Genomic DNA, 19,494 nt, shown 5'->3' with positions numbered 1-19,494 from the left:
CCCCCTTCTAGAACTCTAGCTCCCAGGAGTGCTTTTAGAAACACCTAGTAAGAGTACCACCTTGTATACATTTTGCATCTTCTTGGCATTGCCCACACACAGCTGAGAGTTGTGTTGAAAACTGGTGAAGTGTTGGCAGGCTTGGGGCTCCAGGAATCTCATCTTTACTTCCTGCAGCGTGTCAGAGGCTGGTTCATTCACATTTGTTCTGCCCCAGACAACTGCCCTGCACTTCAACCTGCATTTTTCTTTCTTGGAACCAGTGTTTATTGTCTGAGGAAGAGACAGAGAGAAAAGAGAACAAGCAATGGAGGAAGCCAACTAGGATAGGAGCCCAGGGACTTCAAGGTGAGAGCAAAGAGGTGAAAAGACCATTTCCTCAGACTGTGTGTGCAATTTAGTGTCATTCCATTAGATAGTTTTTTGCTCTCATAGCAACCTTATCAAATAGTTATTACTGTTTCAATATGATGACCTGGCCTTTAGGGTTTAGAATTAGATCTTTCTGATTTCAAACTAAGGGTCCTTTCTGCTCTACCATCCAAAAGAAAGAGTCTTGGTAAGTGTGAGGGGAGGGTTAGGGTTAGGGCTATGAGGTAAGCAATTTGCTCCAGAAGATTGGGATGGTCCTAAACTACAAACTACAACATCAATGTCTGAGAGTTAACGGTTTTTCTTTTTTGTTAAAAACCACCCTAGGAAATACCACTACTGTCTGTTTACAAATGTAGACTTGAAACTGAGACCATGATCACACTGCCTTTAACTGTTAAACACATTTTAAGTGTCTGCTCAGTGCTTCCCTGGACTCGGGGGAAGGAGTGTAATGAAGAGAAGGTCACACAGTGGAGTGCCATTTCTCTTGGAGACCTACAGGAGGTTGGTTCATAGGTGGGAAGTTAAGTGAAGTCCTTGCTTTCATTTGCTGATGTTGAGATCGCTCCTCTGACATCACATCACTAGCAGGGAGGAGGAGGAGCTGGAGAGGTCTGGTCTGGTGGCTCTGCATCAGTAAGACCAAGCCCCAGAGCCCAAGGCACTGTTTTTCTCCTGTGCCATTGAAAATGGAGGGATAGCAAAAGATGCTCTAACATATAACAAGGACACATGCTCCACTATGTTCATAGCTGCCTTATTTATAATAGACAGAAGCTGGAAAGAACCCAGATGTCCTTCAACAGATGAGTGGTTACAGAAAATATGGTACATCTACTCTTGGAGTACTAGCAATGATTAAAACAATGACTACATGAACTTCTTAGGCAAATGGATCAAACTAGAAAATATAATCCTGAGTGAGGTAACCAAGTCATAAAAGAACACACATGGTATGCACTCACTATTGGCCCAAAAGTCCACAATGCCGATAAAAGAACCCATAGAACATATGAAGCATAGAAGGAAGACCAGGGTGTGAGTTCTTTAGTCCTGCATTGATGGGAGAGCAGGACAATTGTTGGAGGTGGAAGAAAAAGGGTTAACAGGGAGGGAGAAAGGAGGGGGAGGAAATAAGGGTGACAGAATCAGGAACTGGAGGAGATGTGAGAGAGATACAGAGGGTAGGAAATTGAACAAAACTATATAGCAGAGGGAATGAGGACGTGGGGAGTGCCAACAGAGGGTCCCAAACAATAGGGAAACGTGAGGTTTCCAAGACTCAATGGGGATGACTTTAGGCAAAATGCGCAGAGAAGGGGGAAATAATTCCAGTAGACACCTCCTCCAAAGGAAGGGCATGGTTCCAGTTGAGGGATAGCGATACCCAACCATCTCAAAGGTTTTAACCCAGAAATGTTCCTCCTGTTCAAAGGAAGAATAGAAACAAAAAGTAGAACAGAGCCTAAGCCACCAACCAATGTACCTGGAGGGACCCATGGCTCCAGATGCATATGTAGCAGAGGATGACCTTGCCTGACAGCAATGGGATGCGAGGCTTTTGGTTCTGGAAGGATTGATGCCCCAGTGTAGGGATGCTGGAGCAGTGAGACAGGAGTGTGGTTAGGTCGGGGAGCACACTCCATACAGGCAGTGGAGTGTGGAGGGTGGGTGAGGGCTGGGGAGATGAAGGAGGGGTAACTGGGAAGTGAGATATCATTTGAGATATAAAGGAAAGGGATGATTAGTAAAAAAAATGAAAGAAAGAAAATGGAGGGGTAGATCATAGAGAACTAGGGTGCCGACGCCATAACATCATGGCTCAGGTCCTCTAGCCTTGGGTTATTTTTCTTGTCTTGGCTAAAGATGAGGGAGAAGATGAGATTCAGTCCCCAGAAGGGCATCAACCTCATAAACACTGACCCCATAATTTTCCTGCATTCTCTTTGTAGGCTACAGTTTCCCAGAATTCTACTGTCTCTGCTGCCTCCCTCGCCTGTTTTACATGTTGTGTACTGCAGAGAACACGAAGCAGGGAGTATGACTAGTTACAAAGGAATGGAGGTCGGGAGGAGATCCTGCCTTTACATAAAGGCAGTGACTGATGAAACCTGCCAATTTTGTTGTGTCAAGGAAGGCCTGTTAGGTCCCCTTCTCATGGCTAAAGTTTGAGGACAAGTTCATGATGGAAAGACATTGCAGCAGGACTGTGAAAGATGAGTCGCACTGCATCAGCAGACAGGAAGTGGGACTCTAACACAAAACTTCACAACCAGCCTGCAGCAAACAACTTCCTTCCAGGATGCTGCACCTCTTAGGGTTCTACAACCTTCCAAATGTAGGGACCCAGTGTTCAAAGACATGAGCCATAACAAACTGTTCAGAAGGTTTGATCACAACATAATATTTTATACAGTATATCCTCAAAATATTGATCATCTACAACATTGTAAGGCTGCTGGGAAAGCCAGGCTATCACAACAGAATATATTATACAAAGCATGCAGCTGTGTCCGGGAGAGCTGCCACCCAGGAGGGATTAATTTCCTCTCTTTCTCCACCTTTCCTTCTTTTAGTCCTCTTTCCCTTTGACCCTGCTCCCTCCCCTTTCATTTTTTATTTGAGACATGATTTTATGTAGTCCAGGATAGCCTTGAACTCCATATGTAGATAAGACTATGAATCCTGCTCCTCTTGCCTGTGTCTCCTAAAAGGAAGGGTTACAGGTATATACTATTGTGTCCATTTAGGGTCTGTCTCTTGGGAGACAGCTTAGTATTGTGATATTAGAAGTAATTGAATGTTCAGCTATATTCTGTGCACAAATGTGACTCCAAGCTAACATTTGGTAGCTTTGCATTATAGTATGAAAAGCAGGGCATAGTGGTGTGTAACTTTCATGTTTTTCAAGACCTACTTTTAATGATGGTTCTTAAACACTTTATCCTCCCTTGTAGCCACTAGAGGGAATTAGAAAGAAAGGATACAGGGAAAGTGGACCTGTTTAGAATTAATTCTTTGGAGGAGATCCCATCTTCACTGCCAAGAAATCAGCAGTTCATTTCAAAAGACAGCCATGAGAGGAAACCCTCACAAACACATCATGGATACACCAGCTGTTCAGTTCTGTAGAATCAGGATAGCACCAGTGGTGGCATGACCTAACAGAAACAACCAGGCCTCAGCTGAATTGGCGTGAGTCAGCAGGAGAGACCATGACCAAGAGAAACTCCCGGAAAAGTTCTCAGCTATACCTCTCTCAGGGAAGCAAAGATCAGTGAAGACTCGAAACCAACAACCACTCCACAACTAGCTCTATAGGCAAGCCAAGCTTGCCAAGCCAAGCCTCCAGCTCCCTTCACTCCGTTAGGTCCTTTGTATACTTCCTCCAAGAATCATGTGTGCTCCACAGATCTTGCCTCACCATGTGAGTCTGGCTTAGCAAACCTCCACATGAGTCTGTCTCAGCTGACATCATTCTGTCCATCAGCCTGGGTGTGCAGATACAGCAAGAAGACACAGCACTCCAGAAGGTTTTTTGGTATGTTTCTCTCTGTGGAGTCCTGACAAATGCAAATCAACTATATAATGTACAGCAGACCAATACATACATGTCATTAGCGAAAATTCCTTCATCGCATGTCCTTTCAGGTGCTTGCTTTATCAGAACATCCTTTCACCTGCCCTGCTTCAGAAAAATGTTCCTTCAGTTTGCCCAATAAAACACCATCCAACAAAACTGACTTTCCAAAGAACCCTTAAGTTTCCACTTCAGTGGTGCAAACTGCAAGCCTCAGTTGGAGGCTGACATAAGAGGATGGTCCTTGTTCCAGGTCTCCAAGCAAGTTCTTACATAAAATAACTCAATACAAAGCAAAATTCAAAATAGGTTAATGTTTAAAAGTGATACAATGTTACATTCCTTCCTCAAAATGTTTCTATAGCTACTAAAAGCTTTCATTTGCAAAAGAATTTATTAAAAAATATTCCTTTGGATGGCAGGAGAACAGATGGTAACACCTACTGCAGGATAGTTGTGACCCTGGATTTACTTTTTCTTCTCCCGCTACACCATAGATAGACAGGACTCTGCTCATTGGAAGACTTTTTGTTTTCTGAAGGTAAATCTCCTTTAGTCATTGTTTAGCGCTTAAATCTGCACATCCCTCTCAACTGCAATTTTGTTCTAAAAATATACTTGGTTTTGCTGACTTCTGGGTTATATTTCCACTATGGCAAAGTTAGGTGAGCACCTGGTGACTTCCTGGACGCTTTCTTCAGCTGCTGTTGGCTGAGCGGATCCTCTCTTTGGACAACCTCAGTGTGTGTCTGCTGCTAGGTTCACTGAGATTCCTTATTAAGCTAGACTGCTCACCACTACTACTGCACTTACCATAGGAAAATCATTCTTACCTGCATGTTTGCCTTGCTGACCTCATGAGATAGTGGCTGTTCTCTCTTTCCAGTATACACTGAGCCTGCTGCTTTTGCCTCCCTTCCACCATGCCTAAGAATGGATCAAGTGGTAGGAATCAGGCTTTTGTCTTGATTTTGGAGCCTATGTTTCATCAACTGGTGCTTTCACACCAGGGGACCATGTGATGGGCTTTGCTCTGTTGTTTTGACCTTTCTGGAAGCCATTCAGCCTTGTAGTCTCCACCCAGCTCTCAGGGGTTTTCTCCTGTTCCCCTATTACTGTGTACCAGGCTGCATGGTGAGGACCTCACTCTCTCCTCACCATCAGTTGCACAGCTTCAGAGAGAAAGATTGTCCCAAGGGCATGTCCTCCTAGAGTGTGGGGTAAAGAGGCAGTGTGCACTCAGCGACAGATTAGTGGGTATTTACATCTGTTACGAAAAGACACAGCTATTGTCTGCTTTGTGTTTCACCTTTCAGCCTTTTCTATAAGCCAAGGGTTATCAAATGTGCTTCAGAGTCCTAGGAGGAGGGAGGCAGAGGCAGAAGGATCATAAGTTGAGAGTCTGTATGAACTATACTGTGAAACTGTGCCCAAACCACATCAATCTAATTCAAAATGTGGAAAGACCCATTTAGTTGCACAGGTATAAACAACAGTTAGTAAAACAAAACAAAAGAGTCACCCAAAACAGTCACCCAACTCAGATTTTTTAATTGTAAAAGATCCTTTTAGATTTCTTTAGTGATCCCTTCCTCCTGAGTTAGAATAGAGTTTATAGTCAATCCTGAACTTTGACAGTTCTCTTTACATCTCTACTGAACCACGCTGGGGCTGGAAACACAGAGGAGAAGCCAGCAGGTCAGGAGAAGAGTGGAGGTGCTGAGTTTCTAGTCTGAGGCTGGTGCTGGCAATAATTTTTCATGGTACAGTAGTCAGAGGGCCACGCCCATCATATTACTCCTCCTGGGGGAGGGGGGTAGCAAAGCTCATGTGTGATCTCTTCCCCTTCAGATTCCACAGAACCCTGTAGTTAAAGCATTCTTTCACTTGACTAAGGACAATGGGGGCTTTGCCTTGTAAGAGGACAACAGGTCATATAGAAGTTCACCCAACTTGGGCATTCTTCTGAAAGGTTGGATCTTTGGGGAAAATGGCAGTTGAATGGGGGTGGCTCAGAAGCAGAGCAACCATGAGAAATACTAGAGCATGCTAAGTACTGGAGTGTCTCTTCCCAACACAGTCTAGTTCTACCTTGGGTTGACTCCAAAAACTGCTGATTCTCTCCTCTTGTGGCTGCTGCAGCCAAGTCATGGTCCAAGGACTTCTGAGGGCAGGCTGTCCTCTAGCTGAAGGTGCAATATTGAGAGGATGATGGTGGCAGGGTAGGTGGTGAGGACACAAGGATTGACAGCCATGTCTGACCTAGACATGGAATCTGTGTACACATGGAATGTGTAGAAAGATCCAGTGGCTAAGGCATGGGGTTTGTAGTGAGAAGAGCTGAGACAAGGAGGGAGAAGATGAGAAGACAGGACAGTGGAGGAGAGGAACAGAACAGTGACCATTACCCTGGATGTGAAATCTTACGGTACACAGCCATGCATGTAAGACAATATTCAGGAATCCACCATGGTACACATGTTCCTGGAAGTCAGTAGTCAAAATGATTAACGAGACAAGATAGTAGCTCAAATCAATTCTCTATAGAGCATAGAGAGGGGAAGAGTAATTAGAGCACAGAATGGAGTCACACAACTGTTGGAAATTATGTCTTTATTGAGGTGCTTTACAGGGAACAATCCATCATCACAGACTTGTGTATCTTTGAGAGCCTCAAAGAGAGAGCTGGGGACAGGTTGGGGACAAACTATGTTGAACCCAAAGGATACTATAAGACCTCAGGCTTGGAGAGTCTGTCGCAGGCAGGTCAAGCTTTTCAGCTACTTTCCCTTAAGACTGTATTAATCCAGGGCACATAGGGGGCGATTCGGGTGAAGACTGCAGGGGGCGTTGCATCTGGATGCCCATAAGATACAATACCATGGACCACACCAGCACACAGTAGCGGCCCACCAGAGTCTCCCTTTAAGTAAGAAAAATCAAAGAATGAGCAAATATCACATTCCCTAAACAAAAGCTCAAGATAGCTAATCCTGGAATTAGGTACTAGATCCTGACTGCCTATGGGTCATAAATTAGGAATTTAATGCCTGATTCCCCTCCCTCTGTCCTTGCTCCAGTGCTAACATGTCTCCTTTTACTCCTTTCCTGTCTAATGTCTAGCGTCATGGGAAACTCCCATGCAGGAAGGGCTTAGGCATAGAGAGATGAAACTGGGAGGGAGAATTTCAGTTTCCAGAGCCTCGGGGATTGGTGCTAAGGACACAGGCATTAACCACTGCCAGGAAGAGCTGTTTGGCACATTTCCTCCACTAACACTGTCTCCTGATGTGGGGAAGAAATGTAAGTGTGTACTCACAGTGTATGCTGTTTGTAACCTTGTGGAAAGGCCCACGCAGACCTGGAAGTTGTTGTCATAATGTCTATAGATTTTACAGGCCTCTTCATCCATGATTCTCAGTGCAACCTCTCTCAGTGTATCTGAGGTAGGATCTTTCACTCCAGTTCGCCCCCATCCAGCAGTCCAACACAATGTCCCAGGGTGAATAAAGTCAGAAGGACTAGGCAGGGGAACTACATCCACAGCAGGAGTCAACTCAACTTGTTTTTCAAGCTGTTGGGGAAAGGAGAGAAGGGATGGCAAATCAGAGAAGGATGCTTAGACATGGGTCCTTCCACAGCAGGTCCATAGTGACATAGAATTCAAGAGTGGGTTCTGAGGAAAAGGAATGCACAAGAGAGAATTCAATGGCCTAGACCAGGGGGAGAGTTAAAGAGGGGAGACTTAAATAAAGCAAGACCAGATAAATGAGGGCACCTTCAGTAACATGATGTCATGAAGATTGGGAAGGAAGTTGTAATTTTTATGAATGAATTGTTTTTCTACTTTTATCTTCTGCTGTGTGTATTCTCGCTTGCTCACGTCATGGGCTCCAAGGGTGACTGTGATTTCTCTGTGAATAGAGAAAGAAGCAATGAAAAGGCATATGAGGAGAACTCCTTCCAAGAAGAGGGGCACCAGACTCTTTCTTCTCTATCCCTGGGAAGAGCCCATAGACAGACTTGAGATGGAGCTCTGAGGACCCCTGCCAAAGGGCTCAGGAGAACACAGGACTGAGAACTCTTCCCACACCCCACACCCCACACCCCACACCCAGGACTTGCAGAACCATGTCTTTGTACATGGAAAATGGACACTCTACATTGAGTTATACCCCAGCTCATGTCTGAGCTCTGGTCCCACTTGGACAAGACAAGAACTATGGTTTTAGTCCTGACCAGGTTCCTGCTTAAAGCTCTGACCTCTGAAAATGGAGGTGACACACGAATGCACCACTGAGTGGCCCTGCGCTCCCTTTTCCTCTCTGTGTAAGGAGAGCCTTTCCTGAGGCTTTGCTGCTCTGTGACTCTGGCTCATGCATTTTTTTTCACAACAAGAGAAGCCTCTTACCTTCCTCTGCAGTGTGCAGCAGTCAGCACAAATTGGCGGGTTATGAGAAACCCACCACAGCTGTCCTTTAAACCTCTCTCAGTGATGATGTCCAGATGGGCCATGTAAGGGCGGGAGTGTGGAATAGACTCCACACCACCAATAATCTCCTCTGGAACAAAGAACACCCAGTCCCCAGTCACAATCTTGCAGGGCCCCCCAACACATCACTGAGAGGAAAATGGGGCTAAAGCTGAGTAACTGCTCCAAGACCACCCCACCTCGCATGGGGCTCAGGCCCCTTTGCATGTCCTTTGGTCTTTTCTCTCCTGTTGATCTATCCTCCCCACACCTCCCTGTCCACCATCATCCTTCATTCAGAACACAATGGCCATTCATGTTTCTGATGCTCTATTTCCTTTAGTCATTTCTTTCTACACTCATCCTGTCTTCCTCAACATTAAGGGAAGACCAGAGAGAGGTGCCCATCAGAACAGAGCATTTGATGAAATGGTATGATGGGGAAGTAGATTTTCATTCTTCCTTGACCTAGAGATTTCCCCTAGACTATGTCAGTTGAGGATCCTGCCTCATGTTAAGGTCTCTGTTCCTCTAACTAAGAGATTAAGGTTGGTTACTGAAAACTAAGAAGTTAGGAAGGATGAAGAGCAAACTCACCAGCTCCAGCTCCAGAAGGCAAGAGAAGAGCCATCAGGAATAGTAGGGCCTGCATTTTGCCAGTGGTGCAGCCTGGGGTGAGCTTCTGCTGTGGTCCTGCCCTGGTTCCTGCTTTTATAGCTTCAAAGTAGGAGAAAAGAAGGGCTGGAAACCACAGGTCTGGTTTGGATAAACTCTATTCTCCTTATCAGAAATTCTCACGACTCTGTTCTTTGGTGGTGCTGAATCTGTGGCTAAATCTTTGGATTCCTGGATCCCATGATAAGGTGGCAACCACACCCTTCAAAGAAGCTCCCAGAAGACAGGACAGCAACCCAAAGGGAGGGGGACCTCGATTGGGGATCATGGAACTGTTCTTGTAAGCATCCAGGTATTCAGACCATTGCTGCTGTGCTCGCTTCAGCAGCACATATACTAAAAAATGGAACAATACAGAGAGACCCATGCTGCATACGTGTAAAATCTCACCTCTGTCACTGTCACACAAGCACCTGTGTCTGTAGTGTCTGAACATATGGGTGAGAGGGAGTACATTTTATTTACAAGAACTGGTGGTGGGCTGCTTTAGTCTGAAGACTCTTGCTTGTGTAGACCAGTGTGAGGATTTCTCATATTTATTAAAATAATTAGAATGTAACTTTGAAAGATGAAAGTATGTAGAGAATGTATTGAATGCATAGCATGTAAGGCATGCCTAAGCCACTGGTTCTCAACATTCCTAATGATTTGAACTTTTAATATAATACCTCATACTGCAGTGAAGCCTGTCACAAAATTATTTCAAAACTACTTTATAACTATAATTTTAGTACAGTTATGAATTTTACTGTCAAATATCTAATATGAAGGATATATGATATTTGACCCCTACAGGGATCATGAGCCACAGGATGAGGACAGCTGTAAGTGTATGTCTTGATTTAATTATACTAGCAGTCTCTTTGTTAGACATTGTCATACACATTTAGGGAGAACTCAATGAACTTTTAGGATACCCCAGAAGAAAAGTCTGAGCATCTGCAATGCTTCACAAGGCTTCAGGTGACCAATTATTTTTAGCCACAGATCAGACATTGCTCACTGGGTCTGAATACTCAGAAACATGGTCAAAGAAGATGATGGCCTTGGACATAATTTTTATTCAAAATAGAATTGAAAACTTTTTAAGAGATTAAAAATAATTTACTGTGATGAAATTTCAAAGACAAAGTTACCATGTAGCTAGATTAGTATGACTCATACAAGCACTTGTTCAGGACTCCAAGACTGTCCATCGAATTAACCATATAATTGGACTTGACCTTCTGGAAACATGGAGCCTTGCGGCAAAACTCTAGGTCTGGTAAAAAGAGGTACTGACTATCAGATGGAGCCTCAGATGGTTCCCAGGCTTGGACCAGACAACTCAGACCTCTTTGTATGATGGAGACTGGGTTCCCCTGAGGAAAGTTCTTGCTCAAACTCTGTCCTGCATTTCCATCCTTTTCTTCCTCAGACCTACAAATGGCTGTCTAAGCACAGCGGTATGAATTAGAGAAATAAATATAATTAGTGTATTTTTTTATTAACTTGAGTATTTCTTATATACATTTTGAGTGTTATTCCCTTTCCCGGTTTCCGGGCAAACATCCCCCTCCCCCCTCCCCTTCCTTGTGGGTGTTCCCCTCCCAACCCTCCCCCCATTGCCGCCCTCCCCCCAACAGTCTATCTGACCTGATAATACTTTGTAAAAACCCCAAATTCTTCTATGCAGCCCCAGTTAGAAGACAGGCCTTGGGATGGTCCACACACACGGTCTCAAATGAACATTCTCATTTTGCAACTCATGAATTAAGAGGTAGGAGAGATACAGTTATCAATTAGCATTATTTCCATAGTGATTGCCTGATTCAGGAAGTGACATTATGATAGAAACTAGTGGGAAACTTCACAACTGCCTCTTTTTTCCAAAAAGTAAACCATGGCCTTGGTATACATAGAGTTCTCCAGGAGTCAGTGCAAATAATGCATTATTGAACGATACAGACAAGATGATTTCTGTTATACCTCCCTTCAGTACATCTATTGCATGTTGGAGAACTACAGTGGATTATTGTAAAATGAACTGGGTGGTGACTCCTGCCAAAGTTTCTCTTGGTGTGTTTTTATTGTTTTATTGTTGCTGCAAATGACACATCTGTTGCAGCTATCAATCTGCGGAATGCATAGACATGAATCTTTAGGGGCAGTAATGTCTATTGCAGGGAACCCAATCATGTCACACTGAAGGTATCATGTTCATTGGAATTAGAGTGCAGGGAGTAGCACCTACTATAGACACCTTGGGAAGACATTTTTGTCTCAAAGTAAGAAAAAAGTCTAAGAGCACTGTCTTTAGAGAAGTATCCATGATCAGTGATCTTTCTCATGTTCAATTATCTCTTCATAAGTAAGGTTGTTGCATCTGCCTCATCCTAATCTAAGAGGTAAAATCTCCCCTGGTTATTTGGAAGTGAATTTGTCTGAGAAAAAAAATGATCATGCAGGATGGTTCCCTAAGTAGCATACAAGTAGCATACTTGGAGTGTGGATGCTTGGAATAATACAATCCTACTTGTTGGGGCTATGGAAGACAGGGATGTATAGAATCTCAAACCCAGAATGAAATTGCCCACAAATTTCTAGAGAAAGACCACCTAATCTATAATTGGAGTAGCAAATCAAAGTCAAAATTATATTTATTGACTTCCTTTTTCTTTTGTTAGATTGCTTACTCACTTGTAAAAAGTAACCAGAGCCATCTTTACCTTCACCTTGTAAAGAAACAATTTTTTAAGTTTAAAATGTTTGTTTTTAGAAAATTCATGAAAGAATGTTATATTTATAACACTATCTTGCCTCTCTTCCCCCCTCAAACTCCTTTCTTGCTATATTTTTCATTGCCTTGTGTGGGAGCTGTATTGGATTTGGGCCTGGTTGCTTTGTCACTGTGTGGCCTTAGTCTTAGATTGTAGGATCAAAAGCCTCTCCCTGATATTTTCGGCACAAGTAGTTTGCATTCACGGAATGTTTTCAGCCTGAACAAGACCCTTCTGGGTCTCCAGCAAGGTTTGACCCCTGCTGAGCCCTGCCCTTGCATGTGGAAGCCTTTTGTCCCCAACTGGGAACAGTCTGGCCAGGTACTTCTCACCTGAGTCAGAATTAGGCTGGCCTTCCTGGTTATTTCCCTAATTTATTCAGGCCACATAGTCGGTCCTTTGTTACCGAAGTCTCAGCCAGGGCTCCCCACTGTGCTTGACAGATACCTGCTAAGTGGTGTTCTTTGGATATATAGTTTGGTCAATAAAGTAACCAGGAGCCTTTTTCCTCTTCTGGCTTGACACGAATAACCTGTGTGTGTGTGCTTCTTTCATCCCACAGGCTTTCGCCCGATTCTCGGTACCGTGTCGGTGCAGGCGCCGACAAATGGAGGTCCCACCGAGATCGGAGAAGAAAGGAGTACTGTTGGGACGTCCCGGGAGCCCGGCCGGCATAGAAGCAGGGACGGATTGGGGTAAGATGGGCCAGAAAAGGCCTGGATGATTTGGGCTAGCCTGAGTAAAACTTGTCATATAAATGGGACAAGGTAATAGTAAAGCGTTTTTACATATGCGTTCTTTTAGAGTTATGTTTTAGTCTTTGGACCCCGACTAGAGATAGTTTACACCCTAGACATGAGAGAGAATGGGCTTAGAAAAACAGTCCTACCGGACTCTTCGCAGATGCTTTGGAGAAAGAGAAAAACTTTTCAGAGCTCTCCTGGGAACAGAAGAAAGGCAGGAGACGTCCTGCCTCTCTGCTGGCTCCTATTGGAGAAATGCTTATTTCTGGTTCTGGGTTCCATAGGTAGGATATGTGGGTCCCTTCGGAGGGACACCATCTAGAATTTTCCCTCTTTGTCTATTGTCTGTCCCTGGTGCACCAGGCTGTCCATGTCTGTCAGTTTATGTCTGTGGTTTTTGTTTCTCGTTGCTTAAATGTTTTATGTTTCGTGGTCAAAAGAAAAAAATGGTAAAAACTTTATCTGCCAGTCGTTCACACCTTGACTTGGTTTTAACTCATTTCAAGAAGAGAACAATAAGTAAAAAACAGTTTCAACTGGCTTTTGGAGCCTACATCTGTAGCTAGAAGCCTAAGTCTGCTGGACAAGCTCCCCAGGGGCTGGCTAAATGTTTATACTAGCCTATCCTAAAGGCACTAGGAGCTTCACAGCTTCTATGATAATAAAACTGAAAAATCTTTGACTGTGATTATTGGAATCAACAGGTGACATGGTGCTTGGTGTAAATATTAAAGACATGTGTAGCCACTTCAATTTTGTTTCTGATTGGTTTTAAATGTATAAATATGCTGTACATGCCTTGGTTATGTACTATTGGCTTTTAAGTTATTAGATATGGTTAAAAGGTGTAACATTGGTAAAAGAAAGTTGGCTTAAAACTGTAATTTGGATGAAGTCATTCTAGATAACATGTGATATGAGCCAACCTAGGGAAACAGGTCTAAATTGAGGTAATATTTTTATGGAATTCTTATCCTAGAAACCAGGCTTCTAAAAGAATTTAGGACATTGTCTATTCATATATAAGAATTCATATATAAGAATTGACAGTCAAACTTTGTATCTATATTCTGATGATAATTCCACTGCCCCAAGAACAGCTGCCTAGTCACATACTCAGAATTCAGGTGACTTTCCAAAGTTGTGACTGTGCTCTGGTGTTACAAGGAGAACTTAAAGATTGTGATTAAAGATTGCCAGTGTTACGTTGACTAACTCAAACTTATTTATAATTTAAAAAAAAATCAAACAGGTAGAGATTGTTACAAGATTTATGAAAGATTGATGAGGTTTTAGAACTTGTGAGAACATTACAGCCAGTTTGCTTACTCCAACGGCCATTCCAAGATAGATTTAGAGGATTATTTTTATACAATTTGTTTACATCCTGGTGATTGTGAGTTTTCATTTCGTGAGCTTGCTTATAATTTTAGAGAGCCCATAAAGTGATATCATTAAAATTTTTACCAAAGAATGGCTAATAGCCTTATATTATGTAATTTTGTTGTTTCTTCAATGTAAGAAGTTAGAACTTTAAATCTTTAAGTGTATATAGAAATTTTTACTACAAACCTTTGCTCTCAAAATGAGCTTTAATATTTGGGGAGTAGCTGTTACACTACTCCAAAAAAGAATATTTAAAGCTAATTTTAAGCTTCTAAGGATATGTTAGTTGGCTAAGTACCTCACCTTACCAGAGGACTTAAGCCTTCCTTTGTTATCCTCATTGGAGATAAAGCTTCAGATGTGTTAATACAGAACTGTAGACTAGAGTCATGGAAGTATTTTAAAAAAGAAACCTGGTAAAACATACCTTATTCCAAACAGCAATTAATTGGTTATTACAAAATAACTGATATTTGGCCTATCACATATACAAATTTTTCAGACAAAGTTGATAATTTTACTCTTTGGAAATGCGCTTACTGTATTTATAGGTGGTTCATCTAATGAAAAGGCTACATGTATGATTAGATCACTTGTTTATTCTCTTGAGTTTCTGTTGCTTCAGCACAGATTATTAGATTACGTCCTGTAGCCACTGTTTTTAAATCAAGCTTTCTATTCACATACTGATAGCCAATGTGTGGCTTGTGTTTTACAATTGATTTCAATTACTTAATGCTTTATTAGAGCAAGTTTTCTACATGAAATCAGTGAGTGATTTCAGTGTAAATTGTCTGACAACTCACTGTCCTTTCAGTGCTCTGGCTCAGACAACTAAACAAAACCATAGACCCAGCTCTTTGAAAATGATAATAGAGTTGATATGAAAAGAGAAAGACTCCATTTGCTTACTTTCAATTCCCAGCCTCGCCCTGCCAGCTCAGAGATTTCTAATAGGACTAAATTTGGACGATATTTACAAGATTTGACATTTCTAATTAATACTTATGTTTAGGTAAATAAAGTTTGTGAGGTGCTAGAGAGATGGCTTAGTGGTTAAAAACACTAAGCTGTTACTTTATAACACATTTAAGAACTCAAACTAGATTGCCTAGACCCCTTAACAAGGGAGGACATTGATACTAGACAGTTTATATCTTAATAAATAAAAAGGGGGAGTTATCCCTGTATGCTATACAATTATTTAATAATACTCCTTTTATTTCCAATTTTAAAATTTGGGTGCCAAGGAACACTCTTGAGTGTTTATGACACCCTACAACTAGACATATTTCTGACTAGGTAAAATAGAAAGATTCACATATTGGCATGATCCTGTTCAGGTATTTTTATGGGGAAGAGGGAATGTTTGTGTTTTTTCTACAGGATGCTACAAGAGTGTGCCAGCTGCCAGAGGTGGTTGCTGAGACTTGCTGATCCTGGTTACAAGAAGATTCAGCTCTCGTGATTCGGGTCCCTGGAGTCATTCCTCTGCCCTGAGAGGAAGATAGAAGATCCCCCCTCACTCCCCTGGTGACTCTTGCTGCCTTAACTGGTGTTGTCATCTTACAGTCTATAGCTTCACAAGAATGCCATCTGCGTGAAGCTGCTATAGACTGGGGAACTCTGCCCTGTTTGTACAGATCTCAGACATGGTTCCCTTGCCTGCTGGTTGTTCAGAGAAGAATGGCTGATCCTGAACTGTCCTGGCTATACGTTATTTTCGCTGCTATTGTAGCAGCCATTTACTGCTGCAGACATTGTGTCTGCAGTGTCTGAAGTTACCCTCCCCCCATTCTATTGTTAGACAAACACAGTGGGTGAACTTTCTGGAGTAGTTGTTTACAATTGGGAATTCTAAATTGTATTACAGGTCTAAATTTTATTACAGGAGCCGCTCAACAACGGTCCTTGTGCTTCTTTTCACATGCTGAGGAGAACCAATAAGACAATATACTTGATTAGGTGCCCACTACTTATCAGGAGAGGCTCAACTTCCACAATCTCCTAAATTATTATCGACAGCCTTGTAGGGAATACCACATGGTGGTGAGATCAATGGAGGCCTTCATTCTTAAATCCATGGAATGGGGTCCTAGTCTGTTGAAACACAGGAGTGCTCTCCACCTCTAGTCTTTTGGAAATGTTGCTCTTCTATGGAAAACTAAACACCCATAATGACAGGAAAAGGTGTCTCAATCTTTAGAGACACTGAAACTGCTCTAGAAGAAAGGGAGAGAGCAGCCAAAGGATTGGAAGGAGGAGATTAGGATGAACTTGGTGACTATCTTCCACTTTCATTATGAATGCCACCTTCATGATGGCAGTCTTTTCCTGAGGTACCCAACAACCAGAGACTGGAATGAGAATCTCAGGGATGTGCACTGCTCACATATTGTCAGGTTCCAAAATGGCTGCCAACTTATTGAGAGCCTGCTGAAGATCATAGTATGTTAGTCAATGATGGTCATGTTGAAGAGAAGCCTTCATTGTTTGGGTAAGGTCTCTTACGTATGTCTTTTATGATCCTGTGATACTATCTGTCTGTCTGTCTATCAGTTCTCAACAGCAGCCCAGGCCCCATCAGACATCTTAGCCTCCAATCTACTAATGGTTTTCTCATATCTGGTAAGCTGTTGAGGAGCTATAGTACCACAAACAGTCATTTTCACATGCCTCCATAAAGCTCATTGAACATACCATTGCTGCCAGTGGAACCTATGCTGTCTTAAACCAGAGTGACTGAATTGGAGACCCTGGAATTCATGTATATGCTCCCTACTCCCTCTTGTAGAAGCAAGTAGAATGGATACATCCTCAATGGAAGGCCCACTGTGGACTCCTCTGTTACCTCTTCAGGATCTGAAATCAATGAATCTTCAAATATGGACGACGAGAAACAAAGTGGTATAACTTTCAGATCTTTATGTATTAGACCACAGGGAGAGCTGATAAACCAAGGCTTCATCTCCAAGCTTGTGTAATGAAGGTCTTAGTTGTGTAGAAGCACCACTTATCCAAAAACCCCTGCCCAGTGTGAGAGTCATCATACTTTTCAGAAGAAATGTAGCCACATATAGTATACCCAAAGATCCCCCCTTCCCACTTTTATCATGCACCAATGCAATCATCCAGAAAAGTCTTGCTTGTAGAAATGATGTTCCACAGGTCACTGAGAAGAGAGCACATTCTGTAGTGTTTGGGTAGAATGTTCTGTAGATGTCTATTAGGTCTATTTAATTTGTGATATTAAGTAACTCCAACATTTCTTTCTTTAGTTTTTGTCTTAATAACCTGTCTCTGTGCAAGGGTATGGTACACAAGTTAAAAACTATAATGCTGTATGATCAATTGCGATTTTAGCTGTAATATTTTCTAATAATAATTTCTAATTCATAAGTGTCCTTGTGTTTGACACACAAATATCAAAAATGGAGTTGTCCTATTGGCAGATTTTTCTATTAATGGGTATGTAGTGTTCTTCCCTATCTTTTCTGATCAGTTTTGATTTGAAGTCTGCTCTTCCATATACTAAAATAGCTACAACTGTTTCACTAAGGTAAAGGAGAATTAAAAAATTTTTAAAAGGATTAAAAACATGCTACAACAGAACCAAAAAAAAGGTCTCAAGAGAATAAGTATGAAGGGCTAGTAAGAAACACCTTAAATGTTTTCAGCATCTTTAGCCACAAGGGAAATCCAGACTAAAGCAATCTTAAGATTCATTTTACTCCAGTGCAATGGCCATCATCAGGAATGGTAACAACACAAGCTAACATGGATGTATAGAAGGGAACCCTGTACATTGGTATTCGGAATGTGAACTAGGTAGAGCTATACTAGAAATCAGTCTGGAGATTTCTCCAAAACAACCACCACCACCACCATCACCACCATCACCAACACCACCACCACCACCACCACCACCACCACCATCACCACCATCACCACCACCACCACCATCACCACCACCATCAGCACCATCACCACCACCATCAGCACCACCATCACTACCACCATCACCACCATCATCATCAACAACAACAACAACAACAACGAGATCAACAACACCCCTCCCCCAAAATAAAACTACCACATGATCCAGCTAAGACACTCCTGAGCACTTATCCAAAGGACTGTGTGATCTATGACATGGATATCTCCACGTATTCAAAGTAACTAAGAAATGGAAGCTGCCTAGTTGGCCATCAACTGATGACTAGATAGTGAAGATGTGCTACATTTAAAAGAGGAAAATTTCAGGAAAATGTAGGGAATGGGATTTTCATTTTTTCTGAGTGAGATAACCCAGGACTACAAGCACAAAACCCTCATGTTATCTCTCATATGAGGATCCTAGCTATGTGAATGTATGGATTTGTGTAACTAACATGAAGTGTGGACTCCTGGAAAATAAGAGAGACAGGAGAAATTAACTTCAAGGAAGAGGAATAGTAAAACACAGATAGTAGAGAAAGGGAGTACCAAAGTAAATTTAGGCAGGAAGAAAGGCAAGGGATTGAAAGCTGAAGGTGTAGGCTAGAGGAAAGAGTTAGCTGATATAAAAAAGTATAAAGGAGCCATATGAAAAGCCAGAAGTGCATACGTGTGCAATGTCAGCTTCTGTGCTTTGTTGATAACCAACTTCCCTGTAATCTGATTCAAGACCCACACCATGGTGGAGGGGACCAATGCCTGGTACTGTCAGCCTAGCTAGAAACATACGGAGAAGTGACCCTATGTAGCAGCAAACTGCCTTCCACATCCCCATGCTTTCCCCATAGACAAAAGTGGATCCCAGCCTTACTCAAAGACACCTCTCCTTCTGATGAATAGTGGGGTAAATGCAGAGATCACTGTGGGCCAATGTGCAGGAATAAGTGGTGGTTGTGGGTCCATCCCTAAATAAATCACTTAGCCCACCCTTTCTAGGGCTCAGGGAACACTAATGAGGGAGCATGAGAAGTAGGCAAGAGCTGGGAGATAGGGTGAAGGGCTTAAACTCCATTCTCTAGCTGGATACAGTTAAGATACTCATCAGTTCACATCAACTTTAGTTCCCAGAACTGGGCCCACATAAGACTAGTCTAATCAACAACCAGTCAAGGAAGGGGAGGGACTTGTGGGGTCACACTCATTATCTCTTGACATATTGGATATTGATAGTTTCTGGGTGAGGAAGAGGAAGTCTCTGTCTTTAGTTGAGTATCCTCTGCTTAGCCAACCAGGCTCCAATGGATAAATCCAAACTCAGTTACACAGTTGGTCATTGTTAACCTTATTGGGTTACAAAACTCAGCACATAGACATGAACACGAGAGAGATATTTGTGAGGAGAGCCTAGGGTGTACAGAAATGTTAGTGAGCTGAGAGGAGTTGACAGTGTTTACTATGTGTGAAGTACATGTGAAAAATTGTGTGTGTGTGTGTGTGTGTGTGTGTGTGTGTGTGTGTGTGTGTGTGTGTGTGTGCTTTAAGATATCAAGCTGCCTCCATGACTGGGTG

General features: G+C 42.5%; 1 protein-coding gene and 1 long non-coding RNA gene across 2 annotated transcripts; one reads left to right on the top strand and one right to left on the bottom strand.

Moving 5' to 3' along the window:
• Positions 1–6,555: 6,555 nt before the first annotated feature.
• Positions 6,556–9,110, bottom strand: Vch (chymase). The gene is made up of 5 exons (NM_017145.2): positions 9,024–9,110; positions 8,367–8,517; positions 7,734–7,869; positions 7,275–7,529; positions 6,556–6,878 (listed from the first exon to the last, which is right to left on the bottom strand). Exons 1-5 carry the CDS (start codon positions 9,076–9,078, stop codon positions 6,732–6,734), a joined length of 744 nt encoding a protein of 247 aa, NP_058841.1. The 5' UTR covers positions 9,079–9,110; the 3' UTR covers positions 6,556–6,731.
• A 3,245-nt stretch (positions 9,111–12,355) lies between these two features.
• On the top strand, positions 12,356–17,388 carry LOC148000957 (uncharacterized). Its single transcript, XR_015638297.1, has 2 exons — positions 12,356–12,555; positions 15,376–17,388. It is a non-coding gene; the product is annotated as an uncharacterized LOC148000957 (long non-coding RNA).
• The last annotated feature ends 2,106 nt before the right edge of the window (positions 17,389–19,494 follow it).

Source organism: Rattus norvegicus, chromosome 15 (genome assembly GCF_021556685.1).
Source record: "Rattus norvegicus strain SHRSP/BbbUtx chromosome 15, alternate assembly SHRSP_T2T, whole genome shotgun sequence".
Lineage (NCBI taxonomy): Eukaryota > Metazoa > Chordata > Mammalia > Rodentia > Muridae > Rattus > Rattus norvegicus.
Note: the sequence above shows the minus strand (reverse complement) of the source record. Positions and strands in the feature narration are given on the sequence as shown.

Coding starts and splice junctions, on each gene's coding strand:
- Vch (NM_017145.2), bottom strand. CDS start 9,078: ATGCAGGCCCTACTATTCCTGATGGCTCTTCTCTTGCCTTCTGGAGCT. Junction 8,518..9,023: donor GCCTTCTGGAGCTGGAGCTG/GTGAGTTTGCTC, acceptor TCTTTGTTCCAG/AGGAGATTATTGGTGGTGTG. Junction 7,530..7,733: donor ATGACATCATGTTACTGAAG/GTGCCCTCATTT, acceptor TTTCCCCAACAG/CTTGAAAAACAAGTTGAGTT.